Source organism: Ctenopharyngodon idella, chromosome 2 (assembly GCF_019924925.1).
Source record: "Ctenopharyngodon idella isolate HZGC_01 chromosome 2, HZGC01, whole genome shotgun sequence".
Classification (NCBI taxonomy): domain Eukaryota; kingdom Metazoa; phylum Chordata; class Actinopteri; order Cypriniformes; family Xenocyprididae; genus Ctenopharyngodon; species Ctenopharyngodon idella.
The window spans coordinates 35,231,441-35,252,821 of NC_067221.1; the positions used below are offsets into that span (position 1 = coordinate 35,231,441).

The 21,381-nt window shown below is 38.0% G+C and overlaps 3 protein-coding genes across 8 annotated transcripts in view; 1 reads left to right on the forward strand and 2 right to left on the reverse strand.

The window, feature by feature from the left end:
• Nucleotides 1–1,834: 1,834 nt before the first annotated feature.
• mul1a (mitochondrial E3 ubiquitin protein ligase 1a) lies at nucleotides 1,835–7,227 on the reverse strand. 3 transcript variants are annotated; one of them, XM_051918674.1, is made up of 5 exons: nucleotides 7,130–7,227; nucleotides 6,348–6,500; nucleotides 4,954–5,041; nucleotides 4,722–4,842; nucleotides 1,835–3,020 (listed from the first exon to the last, which is right to left on the reverse strand). In XM_051918674.1, the coding sequence occupies exons 2-5, from the start codon at nucleotides 6,462–6,464 to the stop codon at nucleotides 2,309–2,311; spliced, it is 1,038 nt and encodes a 345-aa protein (XP_051774634.1). In that variant the 5' UTR covers nucleotides 6,465–6,500; nucleotides 7,130–7,227; the 3' UTR covers nucleotides 1,835–2,308. The 3 variants fall into 3 exon arrangements, with proteins under 3 accessions (XP_051774634.1, XP_051774646.1, XP_051774657.1); XM_051918686.1 differs by having other exon boundaries at nucleotides 7,152–7,209; XM_051918697.1 differs by lacking the exon at nucleotides 7,130–7,227 and adding an exon at nucleotides 6,609–6,959.
• A 310-nt stretch (nucleotides 7,228–7,537) lies between these two features.
• Nucleotides 7,538–15,747, forward strand: alg3 (ALG3 alpha-1,3- mannosyltransferase). The gene is made up of 9 exons (XM_051918659.1): nucleotides 7,538–7,765; nucleotides 8,186–8,285; nucleotides 9,980–10,127; nucleotides 11,385–11,545; nucleotides 12,529–12,649; nucleotides 12,759–12,964; nucleotides 13,291–13,366; nucleotides 13,504–13,649; nucleotides 14,119–15,747. The coding sequence occupies exons 1-9, from the start codon at nucleotides 7,588–7,590 to the stop codon at nucleotides 14,285–14,287; spliced, it is 1,305 nt and encodes a 434-aa protein (XP_051774619.1). The 5' UTR covers nucleotides 7,538–7,587; the 3' UTR covers nucleotides 14,288–15,747.
• Nucleotides 15,470–21,381, reverse strand: part of vwa5b2 (von Willebrand factor A domain containing 5B2) — a 33,167-nt gene continuing 27,255 nt past the window's right edge. For 3 of the 4 annotated variants that reach the window (XM_051918621.1, XM_051918643.1, XM_051918610.1), the window contains exons 19-22: nucleotides 19,235–19,285; nucleotides 18,133–18,208; nucleotides 17,924–18,041; nucleotides 15,470–17,261 (exon numbers count right to left, since the gene is read on the reverse strand). In XM_051918621.1, the coding sequence (XP_051774581.1) occupies nucleotides 16,686–17,261; nucleotides 17,924–18,041; nucleotides 18,133–18,208; nucleotides 19,235–19,285 (821 nt within the window). In that variant the 3' untranslated portion in view covers nucleotides 15,470–16,685. The remainder of the gene's footprint in view (nucleotides 17,262–17,923; nucleotides 18,042–18,132; nucleotides 18,209–19,234; nucleotides 19,286–21,381) is intronic. The other variant, XM_051918632.1, reaches the window with a different exon arrangement.

The following is a 21,381-nucleotide window of genomic DNA, read 5'->3' on the forward strand; positions in this document are numbered from 1 at the left end:
GATATTTTGATGCATGCAAATAATTTTGCTTTACTTTTCCAGTGTCTGACCCTCTTTTGCCCACTAGTGGTTGAATGTAAAATGACAAGCACTGCTGGTAAATGCAGCATCATTAGAAGTTCAGCTTGACCTTGATGAAGAATGTTTTCCTTGATTTCCAAATATTCATTCTGCATCTCATTTACTTGCATTTAAGAAAGAAGACAGAAGGAGAGGGGGAGGCTGGGTGATTTACAGAAGTTACGTGTAACAGGATCACAGCAGCTGTTGCATAAGAACACTTGAAAGATTTCTTCCTGGCAAACACACACATCTCTCACAGAAGAATTATGACTTTCCATGTCATAAGCACCAATAAATCAGCAATATCACTGAGTGTAGCAACAACTGAGGTATTTATGTGTTAGAATCTGTATGTGAAAACGCCAAATAATGCTGGAACAGAAGAACAGCAAGTACACAACAGTGTTTTATTAATCAATCTAGCCCAAATCTTTACATAACAAGCTTAACATTTTAGACTCTGGAAATTAAAAAAAAAAAAAGAAAAAAGAAAATTGCTCTCTTTAAGGCACTAAGCTAATCATATTAAATAACTTGTTATTTTAGGTTTATTTACATGGGCCATTCAATACAGTATATAACCCACCTGCAGTGTTGGGGGTAACTCATTACAAGTAACTTGATTTACGTAATCAGATTACACATTACTTTTTCAATTTACAACAAAATATCTAAGTTACTTTTTCACATTTATTGACTGACAGTCAATTATTTCCCATGTTGAGAGTGATAAAGTTCAGAGGTGTTGTGTGCGCTGTGTAAACATGATGGTTATTGTAGTTCTAGACTAAATGTGAACATGCATTTACTCATCTTTCATTATTCCTCAAAATTAATAACAACAGTAAAATCTCAGAATTTTATGCAAACCTGTAATAATTAACTATATTAAATTGCACAAATATACTTCACATACAATTTTATGTATTTAATCTCACTTTATTAACCAATGTCTATGCTGCTGACCAATGATCTAATTCAACCATACTAATAAGCAAAAAATTACTTTAGATTAGATTTAGAAATAAGAGTGTCGAAGTTCCTTGGCCCTGTCCCAAATGGCACACTTCATATACACTTTTGGCTCCGGCGTAGGTCCGACGCAGAAGTATAAATCAGCCTTTACAATGGCTGCCGTGTACACGTGTCCGTTAAGTCCACAAACCCGTAGGGTGTCCCATTTGTCAATTTTAGGTCTCAGAAGGGTGCTCACGAGCGCCCCCTTTGCAGTCAATATCGATGCGCACTTTTGCCAAACCCGCACTGGTGTGAGCTCCGCAGCAGAAATCTTCCCGACAGTCAAAGCGGCATTACGTCACGAAAGTGCGGACTCACAAGGAGACCGCGAGTGCTGGGTGCCATTTGGGACAGGGCCCTTCTCCTGTATCCTATTCTTCTTTAATTCAGAATGGCAGCACAGCTGAAAGGTTAGTTTGAGCTGCGCCTTCTACTGTACAGGTGTAAATATGCATTTCCTTCAGCCTGAGGCTTATTCATTTCACTTTTGGTGTAAAAGGGCTTTTACATTTGCCAAAAATAGAACTTTTTTGTTGTTATTAAAAAACAAACAAGCAAGTCCAGCCCAGGTGAGAAAAAGTAACACAAAAGTAATGTAACGCATTACTTTTCATAAAAAGTAATTAGTAACGCAATTAGTTACTTTTTTAGGGAGTAAAGCAATATTGTAATGCATTACTTTTAAACGTAACTTTTCCCAACACTGCCCACCTGCAGTTATTATTTTAAAAAAAACAAAAAAAAAAAACAATAATAATAATCATTATGTTTATTTAAACAGACTAACCATTTGATAAGTGCTGAACATGGGATGCACTAAAATAATAAACAGGAAGTCAAAGAAATATTCCATTCACACACACATCTGCTTATCAGGATAATCAGTAAAATAACAAAGCATATTTGCTCTGATATTATGCTATTTCATCCCAGACTGTGTAATGATGACATCTTAGAGCTCTGAGAAACTTGGACTTTCAATTTTAACTACTAGAACAGGAATATATGAAAACTAAAACAGTGAAACTAAAGTGCGTCTCAGGAATCTGTGCAACTGCTTCCGCCACAGGTGTCCTGTTCACAGTATAACAATGTTTTTAAGTTTAAGGCTGTTTCAACATGTAAATCCAGCACGACTGTCCATTTGTATAACATTAAACCATGTTTAGTTATTTGCTCAATGCATTAGTTGGTTTTATGAGAGGAACTGAAGAATCTTATCAGTCTCTCAGGCCTGGTATAAAGGCACGACTCGTTTGATGTTCTGTCTGCAGATGGGACAGTTGGGTTGCGGTAAGGCCTGATAGCAGCGGAAACAGCAGCACACGTGTCCGCAGTCCAGCAGCACGCAGCTTCGTGGATTACTCAGGCATATCACGCAAGCGTTCTCCAGATTATCCCCGCCATTCTCCTCCTCCTCTCTTTCTGCCATCAGTTCAAACTCCCTCCTCATGTTCTCTTGCTCCCAGCGCAGCTTCAGTTGCCGGTAGTACCTGCGTCCCACCCACATCAGTGCGGCTAGACCCGCCAATGCGAAAATACATGCCAGCACCCTCCACATCTCCGCCTGCCCTTCCTGCCCTAGCCGCAAGGTCTCAAAGTCCTCTGTGCTCAAGAAATACTCGGAGCCGTCGGTGGGTGGACGGATTTTAGGGAGGCGGTCCGTGTCCAGGATAAGCTCGCCCACTGCAGTTAAGGATGCGCCCACCTTCAGCATCTCCTCCGTTTCAAGTTGACCTTTGGGCTTCTCTCCGCTCAGGTACTGGCCAATCAGGTCCGTGAAGCCGTAGCTGGCCTGGTGGAACTTCTCGTGGATGATTTCCATATTGGGACCCGTGGCCTCCAGGGGGCAGAGCACACGCACGAATGCCTTGTTCACACCCACCAAGTTAAAGGGCACAGCATTCACACGCTGATGAAGCAAACGCTCGCTGTCTGTCCTGAAGGATGTGAATGAGATTTGTGTTTGAGAATTGCCATGTTAGACTGACTTATACACACTGTCGTTCATAAGTTTGTTGTTGGTAAGTCAGTAATGTTTTTGAAAGAAGTCTCTTATGCTCACCAAGGCTGTATTTATTTGATCAAAAATACAGTAAAACTGTAATATTGTGAAATATTATTATAATTTAAAATAATTTGAATTAGGGCTGACAAGAGATTAAAATTTTTAATCTAATTCATTACACAATGTGGCGATTAATTAATCTAATTAATCGCACATCAAATTTGGCTGAGAAATTACCCCTAAAAGATAAAGTCATTATTGTGTTAAATGAATAAAGCATTAAATAGACATTACAAAAAGTAGCTTCAGAGAAAAAATAACGGCCAGCAGGTGGCGGTAAATGTCTAAATGAGTAAGTCATTGAGTAATTCATTCATTCAAATAGCTGATTCATGAATGAGCCATTAAATCATTGGTTCACCCTATTGATTCGCTCAAAACGCAGAAGCATTAAATCGACAGCCCTAATTTGAATATATTTTAAAATGTAATTTATTCCTGTGATGTCAAAGCTGAATTTTCAGCATCATTACTCCAGTCTTCAGTGTCACATGATCTTTCAGAAATCATTCTAATATGATGATTTGGTGCTCAAAAAACATATTTTTATACAATATTTTTTATTATAAATGGTGAAAACAAATGTGCTGCGTAATTTTTTGTGAAAAGAAGAACAGAATTTTTGTTAACATTATGAATGTCTTTACTGTCACTTTTAATCAATTTAAAGGTGGGGTAAGCCATATTTCAAAAACACTGTTTGGAAGTTAGTCGGACCGACACCAACAACAAACCTGTAGCCAATCAGCATTAGATGGTTGAGGAGAGAGAATGAGCAAGAAGGAGATTTGAAGAAAGACTCCAGAAAGAGAGAGGAGACTCTAAAGGATATCACTGGAATGAAGGTTTATGACTGGGCAAAATCTTTAGGACCCACGTTAATATTAGAAAAGCTTTCCAGTGCTGGAGAGAGCTAAGCGGGAAAATCTGATAACCGATGCAGAGACTGCTTTGATTCCGCTTCACATGTGAGTGACACTGGGTTTGAGTGTCATTGATTGTCTGGAGCTGCTGTGCTGTTGGCGACTAACAACAAACTCTTGTTTGTATTTACTCTTGTGTACTGTACGTTCATTTTTTGTGCTTCCTTGTCGTTCGTTCATAATCTGCGCATTATTTTTTGTGAAGCATTATTTTGTTGCATGTCAGCTGTGATAAACAGACATCCACTCTCGCATTGTGTGTGTAAAAGAGGCTAGTTGAGAGTTGAGTAGGTAAACCACCGCGCACTGACGACTGCTAGAGGATGCAGTGTTTAACGTCATTGTTAGTGCACTCGCCTCGCCTGTCAGCAGCAGCGATCAGGGTTCGAGACCGACTCGGAGCAGGGTGGTTAGGATTGGAGGGTGAGTTTTGGAGGCAGAGCAATGAAGACAGGGGTGGGTTTGTTTGGGTTGATTTCAAATATCAACAATGTCCAACAGCATTTTTGAAATATGGCTTACCCCACCTTTAATGCATCCTTGCTGAAAAAAGTTTTTTTTTTTTTTTAACAAAAGATTAATCTAAAATCTTACTGACCCCAAACTTTTGAACAGTAATGTATATGTAACAGCAAGGGAGCAGGTTTTACCAAGTGCGTGCTAAACTGTTCCACACAAGCTTGTGTTCTCGGAGGACCAGTTTCTGGATGACACCAACACTGCATTCCTGAAACTGACTCCTTAATGGTTCCCCTACAGGCTGAACTGTACCTACAGAGAAAGAAAGACAGAAAGCAAATCAGTGGCAGTGGAAGTGAAAGAGAGAACGAGTTATATTCTACAGATCAGCTGAGATGCTATATGGTGGAAAATATAGGTTACCCTCGATGACCACATACTGCAGACATTTCCCCGGTGAGGCATTTAAAAGATCTGTTAACTTCTCATCCAGTGGCAGTAGTGGAGCTTCCTAACATCAAAAACAAATTAGTTTCTTTTTTCTTTTTTTAGAAACAATCAGGAACAAAAAAAATGTTTCTTTAATTCTCCTACAGTTTCCTTTCCTGTAGCAGACATTTTTAAAAAAAAACCCCTGAAAAACTAGAATAACAGGGTTGGAAAAGTCATCAGTCCCATGATTTAATACTCCGTAAAGCCTCCTAATCTTTTTGGATATGTCTGTACTAGGTCTGCACACCTAAATTGTGGAATATTTGCCCATTCTTCAGTCAAATTCAGTGGTGAGCGGCAATGGACTGCTTTCTCCAAGTCCATCCACAGATTTTCTATCGGATTCAGGGCTCTGACTTGGCCACTCAAGGACATTCACCTTCCTATCCTTAAGCCATTGCGTTGTTCTTTTGGGGGTATGATTAGGGTCATTGTCATGTTGGAAGTTGAATGACCTGCCCATCTTCAGCTGTCTAGCAGAGGGACGCAGGGTTTCCTCAAGAATTTGGATGTATTGGCAGCATCCATTTTCCCTTCAAACCTGACCAATCGCCCAGTCCCCGCTGAAGAGAAACACCCCCATAACATAATGCTGCCACCACCATGCTTCACAGTAGGTATGGTGTGTTTTGGGTGGTGTGCTGTGTTTGCTTTTTGCCAAACATTGCGCTTAGTCCAAAAAGGTTAATTTTGGTCTCTTCAGACAATAGCACCTTTTGCCAGATGGCATCAGAGTCTTCCAGGTGTTTTTTTGCATAGCACAAACGAGACTGAGTGTGGCACTTTTTCAGGAAAGGTTTCTTTCTTGCCACCCTGCCATACAGGCCAGCTTTGTGTAAAGCTTGTGAGATAGTTGTCACATGCACAGACCAACCAGTCCAAGCCACAAAGCCTTGTAAGTCCTTCAAAGTTGCGTTTGGCCTCTTGGTAGCTTCTCTAATCAATCTCCTCCTGGCTCGGTCATCCAGTTTGGATAGACGGCCTGATCTAGGCAATGTGCTGGTGGTGCCATACACTTTCCACTTAATGATGCTCTGAACAGTACTCAGAGAGATAGCTAAAGCCTTCAAAATGTTTTTGTAGCCTTTTCCTAACTTGTGGCTTTCTACAACTTTATCCTGCACCATGGTGAATTCTTTGCAAATCTTAGCCTGGTGTTGATCTGGAAGTTGATTGGTTGCACCTGAGCAAGTTTATAATGGTATACTCTAAGGGGCTGATCACTTTACCAAACCAGGTATTTCACAAATAAATTTTTAATCTATGTAAATGTGTAATTTGAGCTATAAAGCTGTTTAAACTGTCATTTTTGCACTGTTACTCACGTTAAGCTTGTCCACAGTTTTGCGTTTCTTCCTGTAGATGTAATAAAAAAGACCAGAGAGAGCCACACTTGAACCCAAACACACAATCTCCAGTGTCCGGATGGGGAAATCCTCCATCTTCCACCTCACCCCTTCTTCCTCTTCTCTAGATTACTGAACACAGAGTCAAATAATAATGAACAGATGTAAGGACCAGGATGAATCATGAAAAATGATGAGGATTTAATTCAGCATTCATTTTCATTACACTATTTCATTTACATTTATCCTACAAGGTGTTGCTAGGCTGTTCTTAGTAGTTCTGAGGAATTGCTAGGTTTTCTCGAGGTTGATAGGCATTGACAGGGTGTTCTGGCTGTCATGGATGGATGGATTAAAAAAAAAAAGAGGCAATAATAAAAGAGAGAGAGAGCAACTTAAAAGAGCATGTATGTGTATGTTAAATTAGAATTGACAGTTGCCCCTTTTAAATTCCGACAATGCAAGTCCATGGGATTTTGGGGTGTTTTATAGTCGATTTAAAGAAAACTGACACAAACACACTACCAACACCTCTACAATAATATATACATAACAATAACAACAGTTCTCCAAACAAGGTTAATCATTTGTCGGCTGTCAAAATGAAATGTGACCCATAAATGACCTTTAAAGGATTTAACCTAATGCTTTGACCGCTTTTACGTATGTACACGCTCATAAATAAATATTAAAGTTCTGTCTAAAACAACAGAAATGAACATCGCACGAGTAAGGAGCAGAAAATCGCCTTTAACACTCACACAATCCTCCTGAATACATTACCGGAAACGATGTTGTTTGGGTCACGTGGTACGTCAACGTGGGTAGCTATGACGTTTGCCTGACTGAATCTGGTGACACAACTTTATGCAGCCAAACACATTTTAAGTATACTTTATGTGATAATTATAAGCTTGTTGTTATTCGGTTTGTTCTCTGCATGCTTTCCTTTAATATAATTTTTATTAAAAAGTCATTGAAACGTTTTAAACGAACATAATTTTTTTTAAAAGTTTAAATAAACATATTTGTATACACATAAATACGTAAAATAAATAAATTGTAACAACGTTTCAAACGTATCTTCAGTCAAAAAAAAAATCTGTTTTTTTTTTTCAATGGCATTTTTTGCCTTGGGGACTTTTAATTTACATTTCAGTGTTTCCTATTTCGACACGCGTTTGTGATCGAAGTTGCTGACTTCACCAAGGCGGCCAACATGGCAGCGGGAAAGAAAAAATCACCTACTTTACCATCAAGATTTCAAAAAACACTTTCCTCCATATGGCAGGACAAACACATGGTGTTGTTCAAAGCAGAGTACACGTTCTTGGTCACGGCCGTCCTTTGGTTCCTGGAAATTGTGATTAACATATGGGTGATCCAAAAAGTTGCATGTAAGTGCACTAGAAATCAATCACTGACATGATCCTTGAATAATTATAATAGTCAACAATTTATTATTGGAACTGCAGACTAAAGAAACAGAGCATCATACTATACTGCTTGATCTCTATATATTCAAATAGGATACTGTACTAGTGCACGCTGTTAATGCAATTGTTTATTCATTTATTTATTATAGACTGAAGGGTTACATCTACTTTCCAATATAAACTGTATTAAATTTGTGTTCTTTATCTGTGGTCGGAAGGGAACGCGTGCAGAGACGCACTGCTCGTGTCACTGTCAGTCACGCGCACCATAAAGCCAAAATGACAACCCGACACTGAATCGCACTATGCAAGGTGATGCCGATTAAAAGACAAGTGCCATCTTGATTCCTCTGTCTAATGCTGTAAATATTGTGTGTGTAGATACAGAGATTGACTGGAAGGCGTACATGGATGAGGTGGAGGGAGTTATTAACGGCACATATGACTACACACAGCTGAAGGGCGACACGGGGCCGTTGGTGTAAGTGTCAACATAAATATATATAGCTATATATAGTATACCATTAGAGTTGGAAAAATATTTACTTAAAATGCAGGCATATGTAATTTATACATGCTAGATATTTAATACATACCCGTTTTCAATCACCTACCAAAATCTTCTGCCCCTTGTTCATTTGTTACTAAAGGGTTAGCTCACCCAAAAATGAAAATTCTGTCATTAATTACTCACCCTCATGTTGTTTCACACCCGTAAGACCTTCGTTCATTTTCGGAACACAAATTAAGATATTTTTGATGAAATCCGAGAGGTTTATTCTTATCCATAGACAGTATAATCACCACTTTCAAGGTCCAGAAAAGTAGTAAAAACATCAAGACAGTCGACGCGACTACAGTGGTTTAACCTTAATTGTATGAAGCGACGATGAGAATACTTTTTGTGCGCAAAAACAAAACAAAAATAATGACTTTATTCAACAATCTCTTCCCTTCCCTTCCTTATGTAGTTGCTGCAGTAAGCACAGTGAAGGCTTCCGTGTTTACGTCTGAATGCCGGCTCAGTATTGGCCAAAGCTGATCACATGAGCAGCACAATGCATGCGTGTAATGCTGACGCAGGAGCCGGTCAATAATGAGTCGCCATTCTGACGTAGAACCTGGAAGCGCTGGACGTAAACAGCGTATGAGAATGACACAGAAGAGAAGATGTTGTTGAATAAAGTTATTTTTGTTTTGTTTTTGCGCACAAAAAGTATTCTCGTCACTTCATAAAATTAAGGTTGAACCACTGCAGTCACGTTGACTATTTTAACGTCGTCTTTAGTACCTTTCTGGACCTTGAAAGTCTCGGTTATGTTGCTGTCTATGGACGAGAATAAACCTCTTGGATTTCATCAAAATACCTTAATTTGTGTTCCGAAGATGAACGAAGGTCTTACGGGTGTGGAACGACATGAGGGTGAGTAATTAATGACAGAAATTTAATTTTTGGGTGAATTAACCCTTTGTTTTCCGCTATGGGTAATATAGTAATATGCCGAGGTCCACAAAATCTGCATATTTCACAAATGTTCAGAATGGCATTAATGAGCCTCTAATACACTACACAACTTATTATACACATGCCAACTTTAAATGTTTACAGGGAAAAACTGGGCATCATACACTAAATAACTGAGAATTACACACAGTGTTGCCAAGTCCGCGGTTTTCCAGTGGAATTGGGCTAGTTTTACACTGTTGCTGCTGTTTTTGTCTTTTTTAGTCCGCAGGTTGAAGCAACCAACCCCCCCGAGTTTGGGCTAGTTTTGGGCGGGTTTTGTTACGCAAACCTGGCAACCCTGATTACACATTACCAGACTTTCAAAGTCTTTTGGAACACAATGAACTCATGCAAAAACATGTGTTTTGTAGCTAGGAGATGCATGACAAATAAAAACAATTATGTGTTCTAAAATCAGCTCAAAATATTAAACATGTTTGATATCTGGCGTCTGTGCCCATTATATACTATACAATTTTCTGCAAAATCTGTCAACTATGACTGACCAAAATCTGCAGACTGGCTTTGACTTTTTTTGAGGAACTATTATCAACAGTTCCAGCCTTTAGATGTCCAGTAGTTTACTTGTGTTCTTGTACACCTCTGAGAATGACATATTAAATAGAAACCTGGCCACTGATCATTTGCTGGATTGTATTGTGTTTCAGGTATCCAGCTGGTTTTGTGTATATATTCACAGGGCTGTATTATCTTACTGATCATGGACAGAATATTCGTTTGGGTCAGTATGTGTTTGCTGTGTTCTACCTCATCACTCTCCTTCTTGTGTTCCGCATTTACCATCGCACCAAAAAGGTAAGAACCCCATATTATACAAATCCTTGTAATTTACCATTATGCATAATTCTGTTCAGTCATCTTTTTTTTTTTTTTTCACCCAAGAATAGCTGGAATCTTTTCACAGAGAGTTTGAGGTGTACATACTACCGTTCAAATGTTTGGGGTCCGTAAGATTTCTGGTTTGAAAGAAATTAGTAATTTTATTCTGCAAGGATGCATTCAGTTGCTCAAAAGTGAATCAGTTTAAAATAAATGCAAAAAATCAATAAAAAAAAAATCAAAGAATCCTAAAAAAAAAAATGTATCACATTTTCCACAAAAATATTAAGCAGCACAAATGTTTTCAACATTGATGAAAATAAATGTTTCTTGAGCACCAAATCAGCATATTAGAATGATTTCTGAAGGATCGTGTGACACTGAAGACTGGAGTAATGATGCTGAAAATTCAGCTTTGTCATCACAGGAAAATATATATATATATATAAAGGTTGTGATTAATTCAAAATCCTTAATGCGTTAAAATAATTTACTGCAAATAATGCGTTCAAACTATTGAATGGTAGTGTATAAATTAAATATAGTGTACAATAATTCTACAATCTGTATTAATTCTATGATCTGTATCCAACAGCATCTAAACTAAACTTTTGCAAGACATAAACCTCTGGATTCAAGCATAAGCAACTACTCATTACTACTTATTATAACAAAAACCTTACTAATATTTCAGTACATTGCTGATTTCTAGTTTTATTGACTCTTTTCACATTTCCGGTTTTCTCAGAAGTGGAAGTCATCATAGTTGGGTAAACTTTTATAGTGGTGAATGAGAGACTACAATAAATATATATATATATATTTTTTTGTTCCTCAACAACAGCAAAAAAAAACCCCTCAACAATGATGTTTTCACAAATTTCAAAAAGAGGAAAAAAATAGAGATAGATAACGGCTGTCAGAAGAGAGAAGGATGTCAATTTTACAGTCACTCCCACAGCCGCTGTATTAGAAACACCCTCACAGCAGCGTTAACTAGTTTTTTGTAATTTGATGCAAAGGAAATATAATACAAAGTATAGTGTTATGAATGTATATATATATTTTTTTAATGAAAATATTAAAAATTTGCAAGATTTAAAATGCAGATTACCATTAAAACGCATCATCACAGTCTGTGACAAGGGTCCATTATGAGTTTTTGGATATTTACAAAAGATTGTTTTCATTGTTCTGGTTTTATTAAGTGCTTGTCCATTGATTCTTCTCTAGGTTCCTCCATATGTGTTCTTCTTCGTCTGCTGTGCTTCGTATCGAATTCACTCTATCTTCGTCTTGCGTCTCTTTAATGATCCGGTGGCCATGATGCTGTTATTTGGAGCCATCAATCTCTTCCTGGATGGCCGCTGGACTCTAGGATGTGCCCTTTACAGGCAAGTAGAAACAACATCTTCATTCTGCATACGTAGAGTAATGGAAGAGAGAGAGAGATTAAGGATGGATGGCCATATGAATTAAACTTTATTGGAGAATATCAGGCTTATTTTTAACTCTCCCCCTGCCAGTGTTTTTTTTTTTTTTTTTTCATTCACCCCCAGCATTTTTGATCATTTTCACCAAAATTTCATGGCCCCCAGAATATTTTATTGTATGAATATCTGTATATATGCATTATATCAAAGGGAAAAACAGACCCTCAGCTTTTAAAAAAAAAAAATATTCTAACTCCATGCATTCTTTTTTTATCAACACTTGAATGTTGGTAAGATTCATAAAAAAAAGCAACATTTTGAACAAAAAGCTGAGAAAATCACACCCCCTACCGTATAACAGTTAAAACATAGATTGCCGGAAATTTCTGTCAATCGCGGGGAGAGTTAAAGTGCCCCTCTTATGTTTTTTCAGATATTACCTTTCATGTAATGTGTAATATAGCGGTTTGTGAATGCAAAACGTCTGCAAAGTTTCAAAAATCGAAGTGCATGATAAATGGAGTTATTTTCTCCCAAAAGAAAGAACCGATTCTGAACTGCCTAAAACGTATTGTCAGTAATTCCAGTCTTTCTACCTGCACGAACCTATGTAGGTTTGTAACAAATCTGCATAATGGCAGCCTATGGTCTTCATCAAACAACGTCTACTTTTACCCGCCCTCAAACTCTGTAGTTGTAGGTGAGGCCTGGAAGAGTTTGGTTCGTGTTGCCAACGTGTCGTGAAGACACTGTTTTCTTTGCACTTTGCATGCCCTGCCAAAGGATGAGGACTCGGTTAAACCGACGCCATCATTACTGTTCCTATCACTATGTTTACAAGTGCTAAAGAAGCTTCCGGAGCCTAAATTCAGATATGGTAATGTGAGTTTTGTTTTCCACACGTGACTGTATTTAAAGTAAATATTTCTCTGTGCTATGGACAGTTTAGCTGTGTCTGTGAAGATGAACGTTCTGCTCTTCGCTCCTGGTCTCCTCTTCCTCCTCTTGTGTGAGTTCGGTCTATGGAGAACTTTACCCAAACTCACTCTCTGTGCTGTCATTCAGGTTAGACACACATAAACACATTCACATATTTATTAAGTGATTCTACTGTCTTTTTACTGTTTTACACCAACTTTTCATGTACCACTCTGTTTTTCTCCCTTTCTAACAGCTCTTACTGGGACTGCCGTTCCTCTTAGTGAACCCTGTCGGGTATGTTAGCCGGGCATTTGACCTAGGCAGGCAGTTTCTGTTTAAGTGGACGGTGAACTGGCGCTTTCTTCCCGAGGATGTGTTTTTGAGTCGATACTTCCACCTAGTGCTGCTTCTGACTCACATTACCACATTGCTTCTGTTTGCACTGAAGAGATGGAAGAGGTACAAAAATCAAGGTCACACTTTACATTAGATGGGGACAGTTCACCTAAAAATAAAAATTCTGTCATCATTTACTTACCCTCAAGTTGTTCCAAACCTGTATGAATTTCTTTCTTCTGCTGAACACACAAGAAGATATTTTGAAGAATGTCAGTAACCAAACAGTTGATGGACACTATTGACTTCCATAGTATTTTATCCATACTATGGAAGTCAGTGAGGCTCATCAAATGTTTGGTTCACCTTTTTGGTAAACTAAATATGCTACAGGTTTGGGAATATAGTTTGGTAAATGACTGCATCATTTAAAAAGTTGTTTATTACAGGTCTGGGAACAGTATTTGGTCTATTCTAAAAGATCCATCTGAGAGAAAAGAGACTGTACAGAAGCTCAATGCTGATCATATCCTTTATATGGTTGATTACATCAAACATATGATTGATTGGATTAAAATGGTTTAAATATCCCAAGTATTCCTGAAACTTGCATTATTAGACCTAGTTTATAAGATGAAAACAGATCCTTAACCCAGATCATACAGACAGTTTTGGTTCTGTTCACCTCTAACTTTATCGGAATGTGCTTCAGTAGATCTTTGCATTATCAGTTTTATGTCTGGTACTTTCATACGCTCCCCTTCCTGCTGTGGAGTGGAGGAGTCAAGAAGCTTGCCCACCTTCTCAGGTACAGCACAGATATGTTTTAATGTGTTATTTTTTTCCTCATATAACTTTTAGTTGTTTGTTCTTGTTGTGTTTGTATATACAGTATATGTATGCATGTGTTTATCAATAGAAAAAGTCTTGATTAGCTATCATGAATTAAAAATGAATTTTACAGCATTAACTAATCTATGTTAATATGTATTTGTAAATATACTATTATTCTGGTGTTTGTTTATAATATCTCAACAAATGTTAATTTAAATGTTTTTATGCATTTAAATGCATTAGTATATGTAGAAATTGACATTTTAACAATATTTTTCATTTGTTCATAATACCTAATGCTATAACCAATGTTAACACATAGAACCTTATTGTAAAGTGTTATCAAACTTTGTCACACAAAAATAATTATAGTTGATTAGGACAAATTTGTTATCACATCTTCCCCCGCCCCCATCATCCCTGTATGTTTCACTCTCTTTCAGGGTGTTGATTCTGGGTCTGATAGAGCTGTCCTGGAACACGTATCCGTCCACCAACTACAGCTCTCTATCACTGCACGTCTGCCATCTCATCATCCTGCTCTGTTTGTGGCTCAATCCAACCCCAGCTCTTCCTTCTCAGAGGTCAGAGAACAAGGCGAAGCGCCACTGAACCTGGGCCTGACCGGGGCACTCGCTGTGTGGGACGATCTCTGGCCTCCAGCTCCTGCCTCTGGTCCAGCACCTGTCTACAAGCTCCTGTACCAGAGTGACAAACAGGGGTGGCCAGGGACCTGTGCCCTGAGTATGATGCTCAAATCGAATCAAGGTTTTTTTTTTTAATGGAGGTAGTGTGAAGTTAATATATGGGGGTACAGAGAGTTTACAATGCTTCTCAGGATTCTTAAGGACTAATGTAATGCTCAGTCTGGGATGCTGGAGTGGGAAATGTGAATGTTGTTTATTGGAAGGACATTTTTTTTATGCAGCATATCAATGCAGTTGATATATACAGATATGACAAAATGTCTCTGCATTTCAACCGTGACATTTAATTTCGTTCATAATTCTGTCTTTATTCAAAGCTATTCAGGGATTTGTTTCCATTTAAAGGGGTAGTTCACCCAAAAAATGAAAAATGTGTTATTTACTCAGCCTCATGTCGTTCCACAACCTGTATGCATGAACAGAAAAGATATATATATATATTGGGAACCAAACTACTTTGGGTCCATTGGTTTACATTGTATGGACAAAAAACTCTCAAAATATATTATTTTGTGTTCTGCAGAAGAAATAGTCATATCAGGTTTGGAACCACATGAGGGTGAGTAAATGATGACAGAAGTTTCATTTTTTTGTGAACTATCCCTTTAACTGTTTTTCAACCATGCAGGGTTGTGACTATAAGCTCAACAGGATCGCATCCACTAGTTACATTTATAGGGCACAAATGAACAGCATAGATCTGCTTTCCATTTCTTTTTAGTTTAAGGCAACCATAAACCTCCAGTAGTGCCTGTGTTTGTTTACTGTCTTTGGGTCTTTTTCATTATGTTGTGTTCTTTATGGTTTTTCCTTTTCTAGAATGAAGTTAGATGGAGGGCTGAAATGCTTCACATTTAGGGTGATTTTAATTTTTCTGTAATGAAGAGTTTTTTATTTTCTTTTTGCATGATATGCATTTGCTTAATCCAAAGTGTACTCGCTAATCACAATGCAACTGTTGTCCATGATATTATTCCATTTCCAGGCTCACAGCTACAAAAGTCTGGGCAAAACCAGGTTGAAGGTTCAGTGAACGAATAAAGCCCTTACTGTTTGAAATAGTATTATCTTAAAACATGAAGCACCATTTGGAATCATTCAGAGCATTTTATTGTATAGATTTGTAAGTGATAGAAAATAAAAAGTCATAATTTCATAACATTCATGTATCTCTAATCTACTACCATAGTTATCATTACTTTATTTTTATTTTTTGCACATGTAACAAATATAGCCCCATGGTTTGCACATTGTTTATGTGGTGTGGTGTTACCTGAAAACTCTTGCTTTTATGCAAACTTTAGAAGAACTAAATGCTTAAATTCAAAATATCTCAAGGAGGCTAAAAGCAAGCAGCCCCCCCCCCCCCCCCAAAACACTGGAAAATGGAATTTACCAATGTTCTTACACTGTTCCTATGGTTAACAGCCCCAAAACTGTGTAATAGTGACAGAATCAGTCATTGCAAGAAAAAGATGGTTTAAAATGGTCCAGTTTAGTCTAAAACTTGACAAAGAATAAAAAAAAAAAAATAGTTTAATTAAATTCAAGCAAGTACACTACCATTCAAAATTTGGGAAGTCTCTTATGTTCACCAAGACTGCATTTATTTGATCAAAAATACAATATAATTTATTCCTGTGATGGCAAAGAAGAATTACTCCAGTCTTCAGTGTCACATGATCCTTCAGAAATCATTCTAATATGCTGATTTGGTGCTTAAGAAACATTTCTTATTATAATCAATATTGAAAACAGTTGTGCTGCTTCATATTTGTGTGGAAACTGATTGTTTTCAGGATTGAAAATAAAATAAAAATTTTGTAACATTGTAAATGTTTTTACCATCACTTTTGATCAATTTAATGCATCCTTGCTGATTAAAAGTATTATTACTTTTTCTTTTTTTTTAAATTACTGACTCCAAACTTTTGAACGGTAGTGTTAATTAAGGCAAGAATGTGTCATTTTGGCCTGGTCTTTATGCTTGTGATTGGTTTTATGAAGCATCCAATACTAGTCATTTTGCTATTGCTAGCATAAAGTGCTGTCAGACCTGCAGTTGATAACAGTGAACTACATTCTACTGCATAATTAAACTGAAGCCCATAGATTAAGGCAAAGCTTGTACAGTATTGTGGTCTGGGCATGAGAGAAACTGAAACCCAACTCACAATTCAGCTTTATCTCCATTCCTTTTTGAAGGACAACTTCGATTAATTCTATTCTGCTTATAAAGTTGAATTGTGAGTCCTGGGTTAAATTCAATTAAAGACCCAAGAACTTCATCTGAGGTCAGCTCCTCACATGTTATTGGGGTTGTAGCAAAGCACGTTCAGTTTGATATTTTCGTCCCAGTGACGCAACAGTAGAAAAAGCTGCCTGGCTGCTGCCCTCAACCCTACCAGGTCGACACCCTCTGTTAGCGATTGACACTTCAGCCAGAAATCTGCCTTGGCAGCCACCAGTTCCCACTCCACAAAGAACCCAGCGCAGCGGTGCTCCAGCCAGGCCAGAGCTACTGCCGTGGCCCAACTAGAGCTTTCTACATCCATCTGCTCCAGTTTCTCTCCATGAGGTTCTGCCGGATCCAACGGTGGACCTTCACATGTGTCAGCTTCAGAGCCCCGCCCACTGTCAGCCTGCGGGACTCCACCCACCAATTTTGGAGACCCCTCCTCCAAAGGGTTGGACCACAACTCTCGCATGTGTCTAGATGAAGCAGTGGCAGGTGGTGAGGTACAATGGAAAGGAGGGCTCAGACTGCTGCGGTGGCTCAGGTATGGGGACGCTCTTTTCAGGCGGTCCAGAGGGATCTGGATACACTCGGAGTATGATTCAGACAGCAGAAACGCACCTGATGCCAACTGAAGGCGCACCTGTGGGGACACGAAAAGTAAAGTTGGTGACATTGGCTTTACATTCTGATTAGTTATTTAAATCAGTGTTCAGTGCTGGGTAGTAACTGATTACATGTAATCTGGATTACAAAATAAATGTTCCAACAATTAGGTACTTGTAATTTGATTATATCACATTTCAAAATGCTCAATCAGATTACAGTTACATTTTTATGGATTACATGATCACATAATGGCAGTAAATTATTCATAATTTATTGATTCTCCCCAATTCTTTTTTTCTCTTAATTTTTTGTTTCTAAAAAAGATCCTACTCCTACTTACAATATAGAATGGCCATATGAATTAATTTGCGATCCATACTTCTAAATTTGGGGACATAAGCACTTCTTAATCAGTTATAGCATGTAAGGTTTAATGAATTCCATGATGTTGATACCAAAGAATGGAATATACTGTATTTTCATTCTCCATTTTTTTTTTTTTTTTTTTTTTTGGTACACAATAATCCCATTCAAATCTGTTATAATTGAGTTATGTCTAAAGTAATCGAAAAGTAGTTGAAATAAGTAATCTAATAGATTCCATTAATAACTACAATTTTCATAATGATGTAATCAGTAATAGACTGCAATTTATAAGTAATCTACCCAGCACTGACAGTATGCAATTACACCAACCAACGGCAAGTAGTCAGACGTGTCTGTCTCTATGTGTCTGTCAGTCTCTGCAGAGAGACAGTGAGGTTTGAGAGGAGCTTGTTTTCCACTATTGCCCTTTAGTCTTCCCAGATTGAACCTGGAAAACACAACAAAATTCGGTGTGACAGCATAATATCATTAAGTTAAAATCATTACAAATTGTGATACTTATGCAGGTCAGTGCTGACTTGGAGCCGAAGAAGCTCTCCACAGAGCGCTGAGAGCGAGACGACACTGCTGATGGACTGATGCTCCCTCCTGTGCCTGAAAGACACACCTTCATCATTACTCCCACAATTCACCATTGAAATATTGATTCATTTTTTTAAGGTATAAACAATCGGTGCGGTCGCACTTACTGTTGTTCGGTGAAAAGTTTCCACAGCATTGACCAACAGAAAGCTGCTTGGTTTGAAACTGACTTCATGCTTAATGCATCGCTACACTTTAGACATTAGACCTTTTTTTGTCATGTGACCGCACCTTACAGGCTTAGTTCTACCAAAAATGAAAATTCTTTCATTAATTACTCACCCTCATGTGGTTTAAACCGTAAGACTTTCGTTCATCTTTGGAACACAAATGAAGATCTTTTTGATGATATCTGAGAGATTTCTGTCCCTCCATAGACAGCTACACAACTGAGATTTGGACACTTCAAAAAGTTCATAAAGAGATCGTAAAACTAATCCATATGATTTGAGAGGTTTAGTCCAGATTTTCTGAAGAGACTCGATTGCTTTATATGATAAAAAGATTTAATTTAGGCTTTTATTCACATATAAACATTGATCAGCGATCTTAAACAGAAGCTCAACCGAAACAGCTTCACGTTCCAGAAACAAACCTCTTGCAGAAGCTCAAACGTGCTGTGTAACACGAGAATGAACCTCATTGGTTTTCGCACTTCAAGCAAAACTGCTTGAGCTTCCATTTACCATAACTGATGTGTGTGTTGATGGATGTTTATATGCAAATAAAAGCCTAAATTCAATCTGTTCATCATCTAAAGCTATCGAGTCTCTTCAGACAATTTGGACTAAACCGCTCAATTCATATGGATTAGTTTTATGAACTTTTTGAACTGTCAAAGTGGTAGTTACGTAGACTGTCAATGGAGGGACAGAAATCTCTCAAATTTCATCAAAAAGATCTTCATTTGTGTTCCGAAGATGAATGAAAGTCTTGCTGGTTTGAAACAACATGAGGGTGAGTAATTAATGACAGAATTTTCATTTTTGGGTGAACTATCCCTTTAAAGCATTCTTTTTTTTTTTCTCCTATACTCACTGCTATCCCAGGATGTCATGCTACAAGGGGATGCAGGTGTATCTTCTCTGTCTGGGTCCAAGAAAACAGAACAGAAATTCAGAGTTGCACTGAACAGAATGCAAAGACATGGGGTCTTATTCAGTAATAATTGCATGGATTATTTCATATTTGTACGCACAGGAGAACTTCTCATACTTCTCGAACTTTTAGTGAATTTGGAGTATTCTAAATGAGCGGCCATGTGCACGGGGTTAGTCATTTGCATAAAACACGCCCAAACCATGTCCATATAAGGGCTTTCTGCGCATGCTTTCTTTACAGGCTTACGTCACTTTCGTGAGAAATGCCTGATCCTCGAGCAATGCCAAGCGTGCCATACTCACAATAAACACCTTTCATACAGACCCAGATTACAGACCTCTCATGAGCCAGCTGTACATACACTGCATTATTCAGAGAAACCTCGCAGCTGAACATAATCGCTGTATATGATGAAATGTATTTAAGATTAAATTGTATTATTTAATAATTTTATTATATACAACCCGAATTTTGGAAATGTTGGGACGTTTTTTTAATTTGAATAAAATGAAAACAAAAAGACTTTCAAATCACATGAGCCAATATTTTATTCACAATAGAACATAGATAACATAAATGTTTAAACAGAGAAATTTTACACTTTTATCCACTAAACAAGCTCAATTTCAAATTTGATGGCTGCTACAGGTCTCAAAATAGTTGGGATGGGGGCATGTTTACCATGGTGTAGCATCTCCTCTTCTTTTCAAAAAAGTTTGAAGACGTCTGGGCATCGAGGTTATGAGTTTCTGGAGTTTTGGTGTTAGAATTTGGTCCCATTCTTGCCTGATATAGGTTTTCAGCTGCTGAAGAGTTTGTGGTCATCTTTGACGTACTTTTCGTTTAATGATGCGCCAAATGTTCTCTATAGGTGAAAGATCTGCAGGCAGGCCAATTCACTCTTCTACGACGAAGTCATGCTGTTGTAATAGCTGCAGTATGAGGTTTGGCATTATCCTGCTGAAATACACAAGGCCTTCCCTGAAATAGACATCGTCTGGAAACCTTTATATACCTTTCTGCATTCATAGTGCCTTCCAAAACATGCAAGCTGCCCATACCGTATGCACTTATGCACCCCCATACCATCAGAGATGCTGGCTTTTGAACTGAACGCTGATAACACGCTGGAAGGTCTCCCTCCTCTTTAGCCCGGAGGACATGGCATCCGTGATTTCCAACAAGAATGTCAAATTTGGACTCGTCTGACCATAGAACACTTTTCCACTTTGAAACAGTCCATTTTAAATGAGCCTTGGCCCACAGAACATGACGGCGCTTCTGGACCATGTTCACATATGGCTTCCTTTTTGCATGATAGAGCTTTAGTTGGCATCTGCAGATGGCACGGCGGATTATGTTTACCGACAGTGGTTTCTGGAAGTATTTCTGGACCCATTTAGTAATGTCATTGACACAATCATGCCGATGAGTGATGCAGTGTCGTCTGAGGGCTTGAAGACCACGGGCATCCAAAAAAGGTCTTCGGCCTTGTCCCTTACACACAAAGATTTCTCCAGCTTCTCTGAATCTTTTGATGATGTTATGCACTGTAGATGATGAGATTTGCAAAGCCTTTGCAATTTGACATTGAGGAACATTGTTTTTTAAGGATTCCACAATCTTTTTATGCACTCTTTCACAGATCTGCCCATTTTTACTTCTGAGAGATTCTGCCTCTCTAAGACATCCCTTTTATAGCTAATCATGTTACAGACCTGATATCAATTAACTTAATTAGTTGCTAGATGTTCTCCCAGCTGAATCTTTTCAAAATTTCTTTCTTTTTCAGCCATTTGTTGCCCCTGTGCCAACTTTTTTGAGACCTGTAGCAGGCATCAAATTTGAAATTGAGCTCATTTAGTGGATAAAAGTGTGAAATTTCTCTGTTTAAACATTTATGTTATCTATGTTCTATTGTGAATAAAATATTAGCTCATGTGATTTGAAAGTCTTTTAGCTTTCATTTTATTCAAAAACGTCCCAACATTTCCGGAATTCGGGTTGTAATTTTATATATGGATTATGTAATACAATTGATGTAACATACTTTAATATAATTATAGTCTTGTTAGGATGAAAAT

Coding starts and splice junctions, on each gene's coding strand:
- mul1a (XM_051918674.1), bottom strand. CDS start 6,464: ATGGAGGATTTCCCCATCCGGACACTGGAGATTGTGTGTTTGGGTTCA. Junction 4,843..4,953: donor GCAGTATGTGGTCATCGAGG/GTAACCTATATT, acceptor CTTTCTCTGTAG/GTACAGTTCAGCCTGTAGGG. Junction 3,021..4,721: donor AACAGTTTAGCACGCACTTG/GTAAAACCTGCT, acceptor CACATCCTTCAG/GACAGACAGCGAGCGTTTGC.
- alg3 (XM_051918659.1), top strand. CDS start 7,588: ATGGCAGCGGGAAAGAAAAAATCACCTACTTTACCATCAAGATTTCAA. Junction 12,650..12,758: donor CTCTCTGTGCTGTCATTCAG/GTTAGACACACA, acceptor CCTTTCTAACAG/CTCTTACTGGGACTGCCGTT. Junction 12,965..13,290: donor GCACTGAAGAGATGGAAGAG/GTACAAAAATCA, acceptor TGTTTATTACAG/GTCTGGGAACAGTATTTGGT.